Source organism: Dermacentor albipictus, chromosome 1, assembly GCF_038994185.2.
Source record: "Dermacentor albipictus isolate Rhodes 1998 colony chromosome 1, USDA_Dalb.pri_finalv2, whole genome shotgun sequence".
Lineage (NCBI taxonomy): Eukaryota > Metazoa > Arthropoda > Arachnida > Ixodida > Ixodidae > Dermacentor > Dermacentor albipictus.
In genome coordinates, this window is record NC_091821.1 from 428258111 (window position 1) to 428277503 (window position 19393).

Sequence of the window (19393 nt, forward strand, 5' to 3'; positions counted from 1 at the left end):
TAGTAACCACAGCTCTGAGAAGTTTAATCACAGCCAAGAACATCGCTGCTGCCAAGACGTACGTTTATTAGCAGCAGTTGCGATGAAGTACAGGCAGGTATAAATAGTAATTTGTGCCCTGCTGTGGCTTGTAATTGTGCTGCTTCATGAATGAGCACTGCCGTAGTGCCAATATACTGTATAGTATACGTATACATATATGTGTATATATACACAGGGTGTTTCTTTCTAGCTGCACCAAATTTTTTAAATTAGAAAAATATAAATTATGGTAACATTATGTTTACCATTCAAGTGTACGAATTGGCGGCCTTTAGATATGGAGCAATTTCCGCAATATGTGTGTAATTAGCAAAGTTACAATAATTAACTTTCTAATTATCAACAATAGGTGGCTACAGCAAATGAGTACTTTGGGGCCCGTCCTTGACACTACCTATCCCTACAATCAAATTTCGAATAGCGGCGTTCATGTGTGAGCTACGCGAACAATTAGTTCCCCTTGGAACTAATTGTTCTGAGGGGAACACAAGCTGCTCGCGGGACCGCACCGGCGATGACCTCGGAGACGTGACGAAAGGCAGGAGGGCGGCGACATCGACGACACAGGGCTCTTTTGCCAGCCAGTTTCGGTTTCAAGGAGCCTTCCAAGGGAAACTAATTGTTCATGTAGCTCCCACATGAACACCGCTATTCAAAATTTGATTGTTGGGATAGGTAGTGTCAAGGACGGGCCCCAAAGTACTCATTAGTTGTAGCCACCTATTGTTGATAATTAGAAAGTTAATTAACATAACTTTGCTAATTGCACACTTAATTGCAGAAATTGCTCCATATCCAAGGCTGCCAATCCACACACTTGAATGGTAAGCGCAACGTTACTGTGATTTATATTTTCCTAACTTTCAAAATTTGGTGCAGCAAAAAAAAACACTCTGTATATGCACACACATACATGCACACACATACGCACACATGGTGTGCCTATGTGAAAGAGACCACATAGCTGGTACTCAAGCTGTGATTAAATCAGTAATAATGTGACACGTTTAACACTTGCTTTCTGTGCAAAATAAACAGTGACTTACAATCGTGAGCACACATTAGGTGGTCCCTTCATACCCTCTCCCCCCCTCCCCCCCCCCTCTGCTGGTACATTTACAAATTCACCTCTTTGGTTACTTGAGGTTATTAACAGCGAGAGACAACATTTTTTTTTGCTGGTGCACACAGTTTGACGTCATTTTCTTTGGCTTAAAGGTGCTTGGGAAACAGCTGTCAGTGATAGAACAAGGGCATACTTGCAATAGACAGTATACATTATGTACAGAGTGCCTGGAAGGCAAAGAGGATTCACGAGGGAGGCATATTAAACGATTATAACTATGCCCCACTTCGTACGGTGAGCAGAACAATAACCATAACAAAGCGCAAATAAGGTCTTCACTTACTGCACAACCATGTTCAACTCTTTCGCAATTATGTTTGCACGCTGTTCTTTAACATCCTTTCCAACACGTTGACAAGAGAAAGTTAAATGCAGGCGCTATAACTGCTGCTGCCACTGTGTCTGATGCGATTGGTGAAGCGTGAAAGACAGAAGTGTTCCCCACCCTGACTCAACTACCATGTGCTGGAAGTTACACCAGCATACTTCATACTTTTCCTTCCCTTAAAAAAAAAAAAACAGACAGTTTGCTGAAAAATTGTCAGTTCTTTTTATGTGCCACTTCCACATTATACTTGTAAATGTAATAAAATCTGGTTATATATATATATATAAACGTCCCTGCGTGACGTTTTAATCGCAGATGAACCAAAAAACCAGCTCGGAGATGGGGAAAAAAAGTCAGTTTTTTGCACTGTGCAGCTCGCACCTTGGAATTGTCAACATAAAATTGGGCTCAGTGGTGTTGCACGTGGATGGTCTCTTATACACAACTTAAGACCGACCACCGTGCATATTTGCACTTAACTAAGCTACGTTGCAAAGAACGCTAAAAAAAAAATGAGGCTGTAATTGCACATCATTTGCACACCCCCCCTTATAACCTTGTAGGATATCTTTTCTTTTTCTCGTGCAAGGAGAAGCTTGGTCTTTATCACAGTATCCTTCATCGCATTTTGTGCACCAAAAAGAAAAAGCCTCGTAACGGGAGGAATAGAGGTGTTGCATGAGGATGCACTAAGAGAAAAAAAAATATCCTGCACATGAGGGCGAAAAAAAAAATGTTTTTTTTTTTTTCAGTGTTAACTTATGTCACCTGTCTTAAGAATCTCTCCAGTACGTTTGAGAGCAACATGGAAACTCTTCCTCCGACATCCACAGAGCTACGTTAATAACCTTCTGGAAAAAGTTTGGCGGGTACATAGGCTGAATGGTTTTCGTACCAGCGGGCGTTGTCATCTGTCTTTGCAAGCGCCGTTTGCCCCAAGCTGGCAGTGCTGGCTTTTTGTTCGCACAAGTTGCTGTTACTTTGCACTTATTCAAGCACGTGGTCCTACACAAGTTTACAATGACACCAACGTTCTAGTGGTGGGGCTGCCATGGATGCATTCGCCACAGACTGGTGGCATAATGTAAAGTTTGCCAAACTCTACCCAGGGAATTGTGCAACTCTAAACCTGTACTCTCGGATCAATTGCTTGTGCGTATACGTGTGATGGTAACAGGCATTCGTTGACCTTGCAGAATTCCCGCTGCCCATCCTGTCTGTACACTTAGCAAACACATTGCGTGAACATAAATGCTGATGGGAAGTGTTCCCTGTTGCAACTTTCCTCTATCGCGTATACTCTCCTGCTGGTTGAGCTAAGGGGGAACACAGTGGAAATGGTGGCCACGAAACTGATTAATGCAGATTGTGGCCCCCGTATAGTCAAAGCTTAACCCTTGTAATTTTGTCTACCTTTTTCACTCTCTTTTTTCAGCCAATTCGTCAAGTATAGGCACGTCTTGCGCCAGGAGAGACCAATTGCTTGACCACTTGCTCGAGTACAGCGCCGGAGCACAAGAACGAGGCATGCACCTGCCGCAGTCTAGATCGTGAGGTTTGCTAGTGGCACGGTGCAGTAATGCATATCAGCTCCGTGGCTGCAAGTGATGCCGGCGTTGATGTCGATGATGGCCACCACGGTGCCACAGATTGCGACTGCCGTCCCACAGACCGCCAGCATGAGTGCCGGAAACTTGGCCCAAGAGAGCAGAGGTCCGTTTTCCAGCTTGAGGTACGTGGCTGCTGGCAGGATGTAAGCCAGTGGTATGGCGGCCACAACACCCTGGTGGGAAGAGATGGAGTCGAGGGCAGAACGTTAGGCTTCTTTTTTTCTTTCTTTGCCAGTTAGATTGGGTGTAGCTTTAAATGGTTTAACTTGCAGGCAGGTAATTTATAGCATCGTACAGCTTCGCTATGACAGTGTAGCTAACATGAGCGTAACAGCAGTACAGATGGGCTTTCTGCTTATTGATACTATACGTACGATGCCAAACTGAATGGCTAGTTAGGAGCACCTGCATGAAAAACAGGAGCTATATAAGCCTTGTATCAAGGTACTCGCGTATGCACAAGTTGTTGCAGGAGTTGTAATCTGTGCAACTACTACGCTGCCTGCACAGTGTCGCAGGTTGTGGCTTGGGCTTAATGCGAGGACAGGTAGGTTGCACTGTGTGTAACCACCAGCCCGTGTGCCTGTAGAGGCCATTTTTTTACTTTGCACTCGAATGAAACCCAGCAGCACATGCAAGCTTTACTTGTGGTGCAAAATGTGAATGAATGCGATATGAACAAACATGCAAATTTAATCCAGTTATCCTAAACTTCAAGCTGTGCCTCTTTTAATTCATTGTAAATGATGCCTCTTTCTTGATGCCTTGAGCTATGATTAATGAAATCTGAATGCTTTTTAATGTCTGTGTGTACATTGAGCTTCCGTGATTTGATATTCTTATGTGGAAGTGTTCAGGGCATCGCTTGTCATTACTAATTACAATACATTCATTAGCACACCTGCCACAAACTGATGTCACACACTCGTGAATGGAGAGTGACACGTCCCTGTCTTCAACAATGAGTCATGTTCTGCAACCGTACCACACAGCAGGTGACCCATTTTTTTTTTCAGTTGCATTAGACATCTCGATGACAACTGCTGCAGTGAATGCAACAAGTTTGTTTGCCGGTTGTAATATAGTGAATGAAGTTATTTAGTATGCAATAGTTGAAGAAATGCCACTAAAAAGGTTAAGAGACACATAATATGTTAAATTATATCACATTACTTCAGAAATGTGTTCAGCATGTGCAGCCATAATTGCTTACTTGAGCCATATGATGGCCAAACAAGTTGTCAGAATGCGTTACACATTAAGTGGCATTAAGTTTTAGTGACATTAAATATGGCTTTGTGGCATCATACAAATAACATTAATCTCTAGGCATTCACCTCATGTGGTATGTGTATAAACTTGACATGGGCTTTCATGAGCTTTTCACAGGGTTAGTGTGTGCCATGAGGTTAGAAGCAGTTTGCACATTTCAGTCTAGTGCAACAAATTAAGGTATAAATTTTGGATGGCCGCGCTGTATTGACAGTGTTGATAACAGCGGAGGGAATACTTGTTTTCTGGCAGCAAGAAACCATTGGCACAGGTTATCGAAATCGACAAGAGACCTTTGATGACTTGTCAGAGGCATCGTACTTGCATTTCCTTTACATAGACCGAATCGCTGATTATCAATGTGTACATTTAGAACTAAGGTATGTGCATGTTAGATGTATTATAAAGAGGTTTAGCTGTAATACTACTCAAGACTTTCCAACAAGTCATAGCTTCACAGAAAGATGGAGGCTTGAAGTGATGACCAGTTGCAGAACAAAAAATGTTGCAGCGATATTCTTTGCTCAACAACTGGTCATTACTCAAGACTTTCTTTCTCGTTTACTGGAATTTATGTAAAGTAAGTGCATGGCCTTAACATCTCCACCACAAAAGTTTGCGTTTGCCGTATGCAATTGTAAGACCACATGTAGGAAAGACAGGTCGGATGAACTACAGGTGTAAGTAAAAAAAGTGTCTGGCGTTCATCACAGTAAGGCACATATGCTACTGTAATCCTTACTTTTACATAATTTTGTAGAATTAAATGTGTAGCATGGCTATTGCAACATACAGGAACTGGAAGCCATGCTTCACTTCTAAAAGTATGATAAGGTAGAGCTATTTTTCAAAAATTCTGATACTTCACAGTATGAAAGCATGCTTAAAGGGGTCATAATTAGGGACAGCTGTCATCGTGCATAAATTATTTCTGTTCACCTCCACCACCAGCCGGCATCAATGCATTTTCTTACTGCTCTACTACTTTTCTGTTTCAGTTGAATTCGTAAACCTGAGTACCTACTGTACTTGATATGCTATAAAACACAGAGGGCTACATGGCCTTAACATCTCCACCACAAAAGTTTGCGTTTGCTGTATGCAATTGTAAGACCACATGTAGGAAAGACAGGTCGGATGAACTACAGGTGTAAGTAAAAAAAGTGTCTGGCATTCATCACAGTAAGGCACATATGCTACTGTAATCCTTACTTTTACATAATTTTGTACAATTAAATGTGTAGCATGGCTGTTGCAACATACAGGAACTGGAAGTCATGCTTCACTTCTAAAAGTATTATAAGGTAGAGCTATTTTTCAAAAATTCTGATACTTCACAGTATGAAAGCATGCTTAAAGGGGTCATAATTAGGGACAGCTGTCATCCTGCATAAATTATTTCTGTTCACCTCCACCACCAGCCAGCATCAATGCATTTTCTTACTGCTCTACTACTTTTCTTTTTCAGTTGAATTCGTAAACCTGAGTACCTACTGTACTTGATATGCTATAAAACACAGAGGGCTGTACATACAGCTGACATTCAGAATTGGAAAAGGATGAACGAGTACTATTATTTTAGTTCTTGTTTTCTCGGTGTTAATGGTGTGCATGTATGATGTATGCATCAAACCAGCATTTCACTCTTACGACTGAGCACAAGTGTAAAAATTTTTGATATGAAGATTAATGTACTGCACATAAGCTGCAATGCTAACATGAAATTCTGTGTTTTCATGAGTAATGCCTCACATTAATTGTACAGTTCTTTTTTCTTTTTTTTGCAGAATGTGTTGTACTTGAGCCCATGGTTCAAGTTCTTTGTTGTACAGTCTCTCTATGTGCCTTGATGATTATCTTTGTGTGAATACCATGTTTCACTACTGTGAGCATATGGAGTGTAATCTGACAGTATGACCACTGCGGCATAGCTGCACGTTATGTAACACACTCAGGCATGCTCGTTTAAGATGAAAAACGCCAGAACACATGTCCTCAACAACATTTGTTCTTGGTCCAGTCAACTAATGCCTTACTATTTTCATGTAGCACAAATGTGATTTTTTGCAAGTACAGATGCAACACTTGAGAGCATTTGTCCCTCCTTTTTGCTTGTGCTACTCGGAAATAATTAAATCCAGATACTTGCGCTGTGTGTCACATACAGGCTAGCTATCAGCCTTTGATCCATCTCATCATTTGGGTTCAATTTTCGCCAATTATATGCGCACCCAAGTTGCATTCTTTGGGAACCACCTCAAGACAGATGACATCCGCTCAGGTAGAATGTTATACTTCTATGGGCTGCCACACGCACTGATCAATTATGCTTGTATGGGCAAGGCCCATCACAGAGCATACCATTGACGTAAAAATTATCCTATTGTATGTTAAGAGTGCATTTGTGATGCTGTTGCTGAAACAGCATGAAATAAAGTTCGCAATGCCCATGTCTGCAACAACTCTGTCACTGCCTGTCCTCAGAAAAATTTGTGCGGATGAATTCACAAAGCACAACTTGTTAAAGCCTGGTACTCATGTCTGAGGGACTTGAGGCTACACATGCAGCCTGCTGAGTTCATCAAGACAGCTTATCATCAGTCGAAGTTTTCACTGGTTGTTAACAGGTATGCACCAGAAGACAACTCTCTCTTTTCTGAAGTCACCAGTGTAAAAAAATATTGCCATTTTTTTTTGTCTCATTATAGGAACGTAGACAATTCGCCTAATACTAGGATCACAAAATGAGGAGCACTGGGTACTGAGATGCATTCAGAGCTATCAAGGAGAGCCTCTGATTTACAATGTGTAAATGCAAAATGTGTCAACATCATGCATGGTCACAAGTAACAGCCTTGTGAACAGGAGTACAACGGTTCTACGGTTCTACGGTAGGCAAACTTGTTTGGTAAAATTTGTAAAAGGCTTTTTTCATTCTTTTAGATCACAGTAAGTGCAGTCTAACTTACTCATCATGAGATTTCACAGGAAGCAAGAACATGTTTACTGTTCACTATATGGTACGGTGCCCGATACAGAAGCAGTTGCGGAAATTGGCTCAAATAGACCTGCAGTCAGGTATGACAGAGGAGCCTTCCAAGATGAACAGTGGCAAAATTTTGAAATGTGTTGCTGACGAAACCGGAGCACCTTGGATCAGCGCGTAATGAATTCGCCTCCGTATTGCGTCATTACTGGCCTGCACAGCCATTGAAGAAAGCTAAAAACTGCGCTACGAGCAATAGGAAAGAGAAGGCATAATGTTGAGAGCTAGAGGGACGGCAATATCGAGTAGAGATCAAATGCTGGTATAGAATTTATTCTTGGACTGAGAGGCAAAAGTAGAGGTGGGCAGTTCATGTGCTGCAAAGAACAGATAACCAGTAGTCTGTTGCAGTAACACTGGTTTTCCAGGGAACAAAACCCAGTCAAGGGCATCGGAATGTTAGACGCAGTGTTGAGATTACAAAATTTACTGGCATAAGTTGGGCTCACTTGACACTGTTGGAATAATTGGGGAAATTTCGGAGCAGCTTCTGCCTGGCAGTAAGCTTGAAATAGCCTAATGATAGCAACCTAGTCCTTGTCACTGCAACTAGCTCCATAGCTTGAAAAGCATATTGAAACAAGAATTGAATTAACGGCGCAAGTAAAAGATCAGGGCACAAAAAAAGCTACAGGACCATGACGTGTCCTCACCTTTTGCTCGTGCTGTTACCTTGAGTTACTAACTCGGCCAAACCTACATTTTACTGATGCGAGAACATAGCCACACCAAAGTCGTCGGTCCTAACAGAAGCATATCTCACAAGTCACTCACATTGAGTTCGAGGACGATTCCAAGGCAGTCGGTCAGCGTTGAAAATGCAAAAGTGGTCAGTACGATGAACAGTGTCATGATGATGTGCCGCACCAAGTTGGATGGAAACCTAGTCACAAAGAATGCGTTGTCTAGAACCTGCGAAAGATAGAAAGGAATAGAAGACTAATGTCAACACAAGATTAGCAATGTGTATAGTTCAGGTGTTCCACTAGGTCTTCCCCCATGCTTTCTGTACCTGCGTAGCCTGTCGCAACAGTGTAAAGGCTGCATGAGAACTTGCTCTATGTCTACTTGTTATTTACTAAAGTACCTAACTGACAGATAATTGCCACTCACGAAGGCATAACAGTCGTTTTTTAATCCTCTCAGTTTCATCCGTTTAGTGTCAGTTATTCTTTCTTTTTTTTATATATATATAAAGGCCACCACTGTTGATACTTGAAGGTATAAGCAACTATGTTCTGGTGTTGCAGTCACCAGCTCTCGTCCGCCTTGAGACTATACCCTAACCTTGCTGCCAATGAATGCTGATGACCACAGCTTCAATGCACAGCTGGAGTGGTGGCACTTACGCTTTTTCAATAAGGTGTACCATCAATGTATAAACATTGAAGTGGGAATGGTAAAAGGTAAACTGGAACAGCTCTCGCACAAAGAAAACATAAACGTGAAGATTTTTATGTCATAAAAACTTGTCGCTAGTCTGGGACCCCATAAGAATGCATCAGTGTGCATACTTATGGTGTGCAGTATGCAGTGTGCACAGAAATATCATGCACATTAGTGAACATCTTTGTAAAAATGTATGTGCTAGTTTGTTCTAACTTGTTTAACATTTGCAGTCATGTTGATTATCTACCACTGATGCCATGAGACGGACTGTTTAAGACGCACTCGGGCTTGAAGAAATCTAGCTGCGATACACACATGCTCGGTGTTTCTATAAGGAAAATTAAAAAAGATAAACTCTGTCTAAGCCTGTCATTTTTGTATATAGGCCTTGTGGCCAGGCAGTTATTAGCAGCAAGAAAAATTACAACAGTAATTTTGTTAATTTACTAAAATGCACTAACTCAATTACTAGCTGTAGGTCATCTGCTGCGAGTGCAAAATTGTTGCCGAATAGCAGTGAACTCGTGTCATTAATTCGCCTGCTAATGTATGCCATTGTAGCATATCAGCAGCAGTGGCAGGGGCCTAGATATGATTGTTTCTTAAAAAATGTTCTGCATAAAAAGAATTACCTCAGTTTGGCGAAGATACTAAATAGTTCAACTTCTTTATTTAGACTGTCTGTAAGCAGTGGTGGTTGAATATAAAGAGCAATTAGCCTTTTTTAAAGCTGCCTTGTCATAAAAGTTGTAAATTTCACATCCACCGATAGCATACAAGAAAATCCCTGCAATGCAGCTACACAGGCACCGTACTTGTATAGCCGAGCGCTCTCCCACTTCTTTTTTTTTTTTGTCATTTTAGCCATTCATGCCTAAAGGAATAACGCAGAGTTCAACTTTTATGGTGTCGGCAATCTTAGGCAGCAACTAAACTACACGACTTGTGAATGTCACACAAGGAGAAAGCCTTAGCAACATTGAAATGCTGCCACATGCATTTACCCAAAAAATTAAACAATCAAAGCATGCATCACAGATTCCACTGTCTAACTTGGTTAGGCCACTGCACCTTGGAATTCAATTAGTATGCATTTGGTAAGCAAGTGTAAGCACTCGTTACCAACTTGAGCAGCTCGGAAATGCATTATTGCATACACCGATGACATTTCACGTGGGCAGGACCATCAACTACATGAGCTTGCCTTAAACTTATCACATATTACTACATCAACTATGCATTTTTCTCGTTATTTTTGCTCTGCTTCTGCTAAATGTACTAGATAAACGTGTCTACAATTTTCGGAACACAAATAGCAAAACCATCCTCACCTCCCGCGTGACAAAACACTCGATCGGGTATGTCAGCATTATAGTGAGCGTGAAGAGCAGCCTAGCCACATTGGCAAGGTCGTCATCTTTGCAATAGTTTTCGAACAGGTCGCCTGCAAAAGATGGATTGCATGCCACTTAATTTCAGGTAAGCAAGTAGATTGTCATGCCAGTACTTGTTGCAGCACATAGATTGTGAAGCATGCCCCCTCGTGTTGAGTACTAAGCACAGATTAAAGGAAGCATGCCAAGGAGGATCCCAGACTGTGAGGGCAATGATAGGAGTGCGCGGGTTTTTGTAAAGAGTGGCTTTATTGCCTTGGGTAGGCTTAACTTGCTTGTTAATGCCTTAAAGGCCCTTGATGACCTCACCTCGTGACGGGTGATTGTGACTTTTTGGCTTATTACGAGCCCACCTCGTCATAGATATTGCACCACTTTCAGAATGGCTTGCGATGAGAAGGGGCTGTGAAAGGGTACTTTTCCTTTAACAACATAGATGGCAGTAGTTCTATCGTCTACACTTTCAAGATTTTTTAGACTACATGGCTGCTAGTGATCCTCACATGAACATGCCGTTGTTTCATCTGCCACCTGAAAAGGGATGTTAACAGATAGAAAATTTGGAAGGAAACCAGTATCTGGTGTAGGTGGTGTGAGAAAGCGTAGTTCGGAGTTAGTGCTCCGAGTGCTATAGCATTGCCGGTAGTTGGCAGAAGTTGGCACAGCATCAAAGCAGGCATGCTACAATACAAGCAGTCATTTGTACAAAGTTCAAAGGAATGTGGCAGGCAGTTCATAATAGCAAATAAATAACTATTCTTCGCCATACACAGGTTCCAGTGATCTTTTTTTTTTTGCAGTTAAACATGTTTTTCAAGCGCTTCAGGACATTTTAAAAAATCAAGCCATCTTGGTACCATTCTTGGGGAAAAAAGACATGAAAGGATTCATGCAACTTTTTTCAGAAGTTCACGTAGAACAGAAGTTTGAAAAGTTATCTGGAAAGCTACTTCAACTAACTATTGTGGATGGCACCTTAGAACTAACCACCTCCTACAAGAAAAGGCCCTCGAGTGAGTGTTGTGTGGGGGCCATTTAATACTGCTAAGCAGGAGCGGATGCTACCAGCCAATGACAGCTTGCTTACCCTGGCTGAATACATGGAAGGAGACATAACCACCAATGCCGAAGAGCACGATGATGATGCAGGAAAGGGACAAGCTGATGTGGGTCACCTTGTTCCATCGCCGCTGGGTTGGGTCTTTCAGGGCAGAAAACAGCAGGAACGAGTTGTGGTGGCACATGTAAGCTGCGAGAATTGTACATAGGGAGGAAGTTTGCCTGTGTTGCTTAACTAACCTCGCAAAGCCCACTGTGTCATTTTCTTTTTTACTGAGCTGATTTTGATACCTCGGTATTCATATAGGTACTCGCGAAACGTAACAGAAAGCCTGTAGTAGTGTTTTTTTATACTCTGGAGCGAGATTTTAGTAGAAGATCGTTCAGAAAACCTAATTACTCACTAAACTATTTTAATCAAATAACATTTAATTGCATTTTTTGCATGTACATATTCTTCATGGCCAGAAGTGAAGGTGATGTTTTAATTTTCTTTGATATGGAAGGCTGTTCGGGCTTCATGAGGTTAGTGCAGTATCTGTTGTCGTTTCCAGTGATATTACCTATGTGAGATGGGTAAGGTTAATGGCATTTAGTCTCTAGGGTGGTGAGTTCCTAAATACATTAATCCATCCAGAGCCAATACCACACATGTGCATGTCTTTTTAACACCATTTGTGATAATGACGCATTCAGCAAATGCAGAAAGTTCTATATTGTTATACATGCCCGTACCACAAAGAAAAATTTAATTGTATTAAGAGGAAGCTTCAACTTAAGACAAACTTCGATTTCCCTATTCAAATACTCCCAAGATGCAGAAATGATTTTGCGAGACAACCACTGGACTCACTTGATTTCAGTTTGTTACATCTGAAAGCGAAAGTTAAATTCTAGCGACTCTAGCAAGCAGAATGTTGATTCAGGACCTCACATTTTTTTACAAAAATTCTTGAAAACTGGTAAGCTTACATCAAATTGAGACACGAAGTTTACAAATCTGTCGCTCTGTCCCAAAAACTTATCGCAGTTCTGTAAGCTGCATCTGTTAGAGCACAAAGCAGACAAATTTATATATGAATTTCAAAAGCTTGCCTATAATTGTTACAATGTTTATGAGGGCTTTGCAATAGTTGCATATATTGTATCAATTTTGTCTGCTTTTAGATTTATTGTTGGATGAAGTTTACAGAATTGTGACATGGCGCTTTGTTTCCGAGTTGGAAAGCTGATACTTAAGTTCTTTTAATTCAGCAGCTTTGTAGAATTTTTAAAAAATTATTAGCCTAAATAAGAAGCCTTCTTGTTACATTCACAAAATCCTAACTTTTTCTTTAAAATGCAATGAACCTCATGGATTTGGTGCTGTGGATGCCTAGAAAAATTACCTCCATTTCCATCTATTCAGATAGGTGCTCCTGAGCTAAAGCTTCCTCTTACGTTCCTTGGCCATAGATGTTTTTTGGTGCAATTATTTCCAGATTCTATACCACGCAGCCCTTATTAACATCATTGGACGTTATGAGGATGATACATATGGCAAATGCTACAAATAAGTTCAGAATTTGTATTTAAAAAATAAAATTCACCGATGATTACGACATTCCTTGATGTGAAATTTGAGCACAGCTCGATACGTGTTTTCATTTCATGGCATGTTGGCTGGCGCAGACGCTAATATACCATTCGGTGCATTGCAAATGTAGTGAAGTGTGCTGCGACCGCCTCGCTAATCTGGAAATCGCGAGAGACAGCGCGTGGGTGACACGTGGGCACGATTCACAGCAGCCACCGCCGACAAACTTCCCAGACGGTGCGCGCTACTCTGGTGCCATCTCGTAGCCATCACCGTCGTGCTACACTTTTCTTCTCACCCTTCTGCCATAGCCTCCTCTCCCGCTTTCCTCCTTGCGTCTTTCATCCCCCACTGCGCTGTGCTCATTCGCTCAGTTACGCCGATGCTTGCCGCAGGAACAGGCGCCGAAGAGCCGCGCGCTTAAAACAGTTTATTTGCTGTGTGCAATCGATATTGTGGTGTAAAGCATATTTCAAGCAGAAGGTTTTTTCTCTTGCTTTTTTTTGAACTACTGATTCCTTTCTTTTGACAAATGCTTTTTCATCATCATCAGCCTATCTTTACGTCTAAAGCCCCTCAATTTTTCAAAAGTAGCGCCATTCTTGGATCTTTCCGCCACCCCGCTCACCCTGGCGCGTCCTCCTCCACGTCTCCTGTAGCCCCAGCCTCCTCCGCTCCCCCATTGGCCAATCTGTGTCACGTGAAAGCAGGCGTCGCGCTTTTGTATATTTTTTTTATTTCCAGCGCGCGCCGACCTCCATTGTTGGGCCTGCGCGACGAAAGTACGGCAGGCGGAATAACGGAGTGCGTTAGCGTAATAGAATGTGTAGGGCCGAGAACTTAATTGCGATGCCATGCTGCTGCGCCTTCGGTTGCCGCAGCAGACACAACGAGGGCAAAAAGCTTTTTGCTTTGCCGTCCGGCGGGCGCAACGCAAAAAGAAGTGTGGATTCGCAGGATCGGGCGGGCTGACTTCGAATAGTGCCAAAGAACGCACGGCTTAGTGAAGTAAGGGCCACGGCTACTCACAACCTCTTATTTAGAGCCTAGTTCACGCCTTCCGCTTCGAAAAAGTGTGTGTTCATGCTCTGCGTGGTTTTTAGCGCGTTATTTGACTTTTTTTTTCGAATGTGCTCTCTTTGTTTCATGTAGTTTCGTCTTGCGGTGAAATGCACGCATCTGTAGCTGGCCTGCGACATAAAAGCGACTTTATTTTCAGGGTGTGTTTTGAGCTCCACCAGAAGTTAGCACATTCCCGACGCTTTTGCAAGGCTCAATATGACTTACGATGCTGTCTTTTAGCTTCGAATGTACGTCCGCATATATTGATCTGGTTTGTGATGGTTAACGTTTTTAACGTTCCGAAGCGACTAAAGCTAAGATGCAGGTCGTAGTGGATGGCTCCGGATAACTTTATCTAGCTCGCCTGGGGATGTTTAACGTGCACTTTGATCGTAGAGTCGTACGTGGGCCGGTAAATTCCTCGTTGGCGTTTCATAATACTCGCGCGGGCGCGCTAGCGCTGCTTTAGAAGTTGGCGCCTCGGCGCGATTGTATTTATTCAATAAATTTTGTTTACTAGTTGTAACACCTTGTCATTATTTGGTATTATTGACGGCGCCTCCAGAGCACCAAAGCGGCAACGGGAACACCAAAGCTAGAACCAGGGCTGGGTGGGGCTCGCCGAAGCCTATACATGCCAAGGGGGTATAAGATCGCGGACAGCCAATTTTGTATGCGAACACTTTCTGCGTCGCCTGCGTTATTGTAATGTCACGTGCTCTTCAGAGGCCTCTGTTAGCCATTACATGTGCCCTCCTGGAGCAGTAATTGTAAAGAAAAACGATATATCGTCACGATTACCAAAGCACCCCGCAATGAAAAAAACGGCCCTGTTACCAGGCATTGCTGACCGCACACAGCCGGAATGGCTGTGTGCGGTCAGCAATCTCTCACGCGCCGGCCGAACAAAAGTACCCTGCAGGTACGTAAATGAACCCTACGAAACCACGTACACATACTTTCACGCTGTCAACACCTGAAACTTTGGTAACTACGCGCGTTTGAGTACACCGCGTGCTTGCGTCGTGTTTCAGCAACACGAACTCTCAACGTCGCGCGCTTTACGCCCTAAATACGCCTTGAATAATGGTCATTTTCTCTATTTCTTCCGCAATTCCAACACGAAATTCTAAAGGCCAGTTACCGACTGACGAAGAAAGATCTCGATTGAAAAACTGCTTCGCAGGGCTCGAACGAACTTTTCTGCGGATTTCCTCCCGTAGCGTGTTAGCCGTCGTCTGCTACGGCAGGCCCACCAACGGCGGCGCCACCGTCGAGGCCGCGCCGAGCGGAGGAGGAGGGAAGTGAATGGCGCTACTTTGGGAGATTGAGGGCTTTATTAACGTCCGCTGTAGGATGAAGGCCTCTCCCAGTGATCTCCATTTACCTCTGTCTTGCGCTAGCTGATTCCATCTTGTGCCTGCAAATTTCCTAATTACATCACCCCACCTAAGTTTCTGTGATTGTTGGCTGTGTAGCTCTAATGGTCCACTGGTTATCTGCCCTATGCATTACATGGCCTACCTTTTTGTCTTTGTAAAACGACAAGCTCTTTTTTTTGTCAAGCAGCACCCCTTAGTTAAGAACACTGAATGTGTAAAAATTTGAGGAAAGAAAAAATATTTTTTGGCATTTGAATACAGTGGAATCTCGATAAACGGAAATCGCTTAAACGGAGCTGTCTGTTAAAAGAACACCATCCTCGTGGTTGTTGGCTTTGTATTCATGCAGTTGTATCAGCTTTGTCTCTCAGTAAATGGAACTCCTGATAAACGGAACCCTTTGAGGTTTTGTTCAAAGAGGGTCAACTGTAGTGTAGTTTCCGAGTTTAATAAAATACGATTAGATAAAAACTACCTCCAAATACTGAATCGAATATTTTTTTAGTTTCTAAACAAAGTGATTGTATTTAGCCTGTCCAATCAAAAAAAAGGAGTAATCTTTTACATTATTTGGCACATGTAATTCCATTTAAATTGTATGTCCAATCAACTGAGGAGCTTATAAATGAGAAGCAACTGCATTCAGTTATCTTGCATGCCATGACTAGTACATTGATTAAACAAGGAAGCAGTATATCACTTGATGCATGCAAAGGGTGGGTAGTGCTCATCGAAGGAGCGAAGTACGACAGCACCTTATGTTGTGTTAAAGAGATGTAAGCATGGCAAAACTCACCCAAATAATAAATTGCTTTGCCTAAATTAAGACAGTAAATTCGTGTATAGATTGCCTAAAAGCAAGGGGTTCTTATCAAATTACTGAAAATTAGTGAATAGGAGTTATCTGAAGTGTGCATTTGCTGGGGACTAGTGTTTTGTGTGCAGCAACCTTGGTCACCTTGCAGCAAGATCAAGTGGAACAGTCCTCGCTTGCATCAGTCTCTCTCCTTCAAAACTGTGATTGTTGTTGCCCCTTATATTTGGAAAGAAATGAATACCCTATTCAACAATTTCGAATTGTGCATTCTTGAGTCGAATGGAAATGAAATAGCAATGACTATTCCATTCCTACTTGAAATTTCAGATAGTCGCACACCCCTACTTTCCACTCTTATTGTAAACAGCTGCAAAATGGCACTTGACAACTGCTACTAAAAACACTTGTGAGCCCCGTTACATGTTGGAACTGGTGCTGAAAAAATAACCTACTTCTTTTCGGATTTTCATTTAGGCATTACTTACCCCTTCACTGAAGCACTTGGTGTAGCATCTCATATGATCATATGTGAGTATTGGATGCATACAAGATGTAGGGCATATGTTATTTTCAAAGGGAAATTATGTCACCACAAGATGAACTTTGCTTACCAAATGCAATGACACCAATGGCCTTTGTGATGCCTCTGTCAGCAAACGCATAAGAATCGGGAGAACTGGGCCTGTAACGAACGGCGAAATGCAGTGTTTTGGCAACTGATCAAGAGAACTATGTGAATGAGTTCAGACTACTTACATTACGTCTACAAAGTTCCCTATCCGCACAATCACAAAAGTCAGGATAACGAGAATAATTAGAAGTGATGCCAGTGACACCTGGTGGAGAAAAGAAAAAAACGTGAATCAAGTCGCCAATGGAACTTTGAATGCAGGGAACCGTGAACTTGTAATTAACATGCAGCATTGCCTGCTGTTGCTTGCTACAGCATTTTTTCTTGAAAGCTCTTCCTCTTTGTATGCTTGCACTGTTGCCTGTGCTAAGTCATATGCAGCACCTTATCTTAATGATTAAGTCATTATAACCAGTCTTCGTATGGGCATGGAAAATAATGATGGCATTGCTTACTGCAATGGAACCACAATATAAGAAAGTTGCCTTTGACATCGAAATATGTTCATTGATATTTACTATAACCATAATTTACCACATGCTAGTATTGGCAACAAAAATTTTAGATTTCATTATATCAGATCATTCATTATATCCATGCTCATTATATTTAGGTTTCACTGCACTACTTTACTGCAAAGCAAGTTAAACCGCCACTTGTTTTCACCTTGCAACGGACATTATTTGCTCAAAAAATGGGTTTTTAGCTAATTACTTCAGGGCACATATTGCAATTTATAAATTGCAGCCAGTAAGTTTGCAATGTATATCCGCTTGGAATGAATTCTGAGGATGGCTCCCAATTTTGAGATATGCCCTGTTAAATTTTGTGATATAAGTGCACTGTTGTTCCACTTGCCTTTTTAACAAAACTTCATTTTATGCATTCAAATAGAAAAATAACTGGAACACCAACGTAGTCTTTGCACATTTTGGGAATGAATATCTAGAAAGCATTCAATCACACACACCACACACAAAGCCACTAAACACTGAAAAGTGCTGCCATGTACAGTATTGAAAACTGTGACTAGAAGCAAGCTGACTGATATGCTTGTCATTGGTTAAAACCAGAAGGTATTTTTTTTTCGACTATTATCTTTATCAACCATATTGGCAAAACTTTTGTGACAACTATCCTTGTCATTGGTAGATAAAGGCTTAAGGTAAGCTTTTAACTATTGGCAACCCTGATTTCGCTATTTAAACGTATGTGAAATGCAGAAATAGCCTCGTAGACTGAAATTTGTATGAATTTGTATAAGATTTGTATCAATTATTTGTATGAAATTTGTTGCATTCAAGTGAAATAACCTAATTCTACAATGAAGCAAACTTTTGATTTGGGACCTTGAAAAATTGCCACAGACGGTTTCACAAGGGAAAAAAGGAAACATTAAGTTTACAATTCTTAATTCTGCACCAAAAACATACCAATGCAGTTCTGTCAACTACGTCTGTTGGAGCATCTCAAGTGTACAAATGTGATGCATATGAAATGCCAGCTTGCGTGAAATTTTTGCAATGCTTACAAGGGTTTTGCAAAAGTCTACTTCCAAATATATTTCAGAGCGGAGTATAATACATCAATTTTGTTTGCTTTACGTGTATTAGGTGCTTACTGAATAGTGATACCATTTTGTATTGCTGAGCTACTGAATTGTAAACTTGAGTAGTTGGTTTTTAAACTTTGAAGGATTTTAGTACGATTAGCATTCTTTGGGAGCTTCACCCTGTTTGCGGTATGTATGTTTGCCTGTATCAAATCGCTTTCACACCAACTTGTCTCTGGGTATGTGTCGCCCCTTCTATGACAAAAATTCCTTTACAATTCCTCCAGTGCTAGGGAGAATCAAACCCATATTATATGCAGGGTGTTTCAACGAACACTTTCAAAAATTCCTAAAGGTTGCTTCTGGCAGCTAGTGCAATTCTGGTTCATGAGGTGGTCTGCTCTAAGCGGTGGACAGCATGATTAACTTAATTAACAAAAAGTATTAGTTGATATTTTGACTAATTACCTTATGGCCCATATTGCAATTTACAAATTCTAGCCTAGGAGTTCGCAAGGTGGATCCACTTGGAATGAATTCTCAAGATGACACCAGTTTCGAGATATAAATTCCCCAACTTCGCAGAGAAATACATTGGCGTTCCAGTTAATTTTGTGCTTAAATGCATAAAACAATGTTTTGTTAAGAAAGTAACTGGAACGCCAATGCATTTATCCGCAAAGTTCGGGAATTAGTATCTCGAAACTGGTACATCCTGAGAATTCGTTCTAAGTGCCTTGCAATCTCCATGGCTAGAATTTTAAATTGTAATTAGTAAAATTTTTGTTAATTAGTCATATATGCATTTCAACTTTGCGTGCAAATAATGTCTGCCTCTTCAAGTAGACCACCTCATGAACTAGAATTACGCTATCTGCCACAGGCAGCCTTTAAGAATTTTCGGAAGTGTTCGCTGAAACACACCGTATATTCAGACACGTACCACGCTAATATTTTGTGGTGGTGGCGCTAGATGGCGCAGTGTGTCCTGCAGAATGCATTAGCCTGGCACGTCTAAAGGTCCTCCATCCACGCGCCACCGCCGCTTTCTTCGGCGGAAACGTGTATGGAGGGGCTTTAGGCACGTCTACACAATGCGTTTCGGCG

The 19393-nt window shown here is 41.7% G+C and overlaps 2 protein-coding genes across 5 annotated transcripts in view; one reads left to right on the forward strand and one right to left on the reverse strand.

Moving 5' to 3' along the window:
* Wdr24 (WD repeat domain 24) overlaps positions 1 to 3071 on the forward strand; it is a 42903-nt gene extending 39832 nt beyond the window's left edge. For both annotated transcript variants that reach the window (XM_065426001.1, XM_065425986.1), the window contains exon 15: positions 2932 to 3071. The gene's annotated coding sequence lies outside the window, so the exon portion shown is untranslated. The remainder of the gene's footprint in view (positions 1 to 2931) is intronic.
* LOC135897407 (putative sodium-coupled neutral amino acid transporter 11) overlaps positions 1997 to 19393 on the reverse strand; it is a 67354-nt gene continuing 49957 nt past the window's right edge. For all 3 annotated transcript variants that reach the window (XM_065426034.1, XM_065426027.1, XM_065426020.1), the window contains 6 exons: positions 16860 to 16939; positions 16715 to 16785; positions 11295 to 11456; positions 10145 to 10257; positions 8199 to 8336; positions 1997 to 3279 (listed from right to left, as the gene is read on the reverse strand). In XM_065426034.1, the coding sequence (XP_065282106.1) occupies positions 3040 to 3279; positions 8199 to 8336; positions 10145 to 10257; positions 11295 to 11456; positions 16715 to 16785; positions 16860 to 16939 (804 nt within the window). In that variant the 3' untranslated portion in view covers positions 1997 to 3039. The remainder of the gene's footprint in view (positions 3280 to 8198; positions 8337 to 10144; positions 10258 to 11294; positions 11457 to 16714; positions 16786 to 16859; positions 16940 to 19393) is intronic.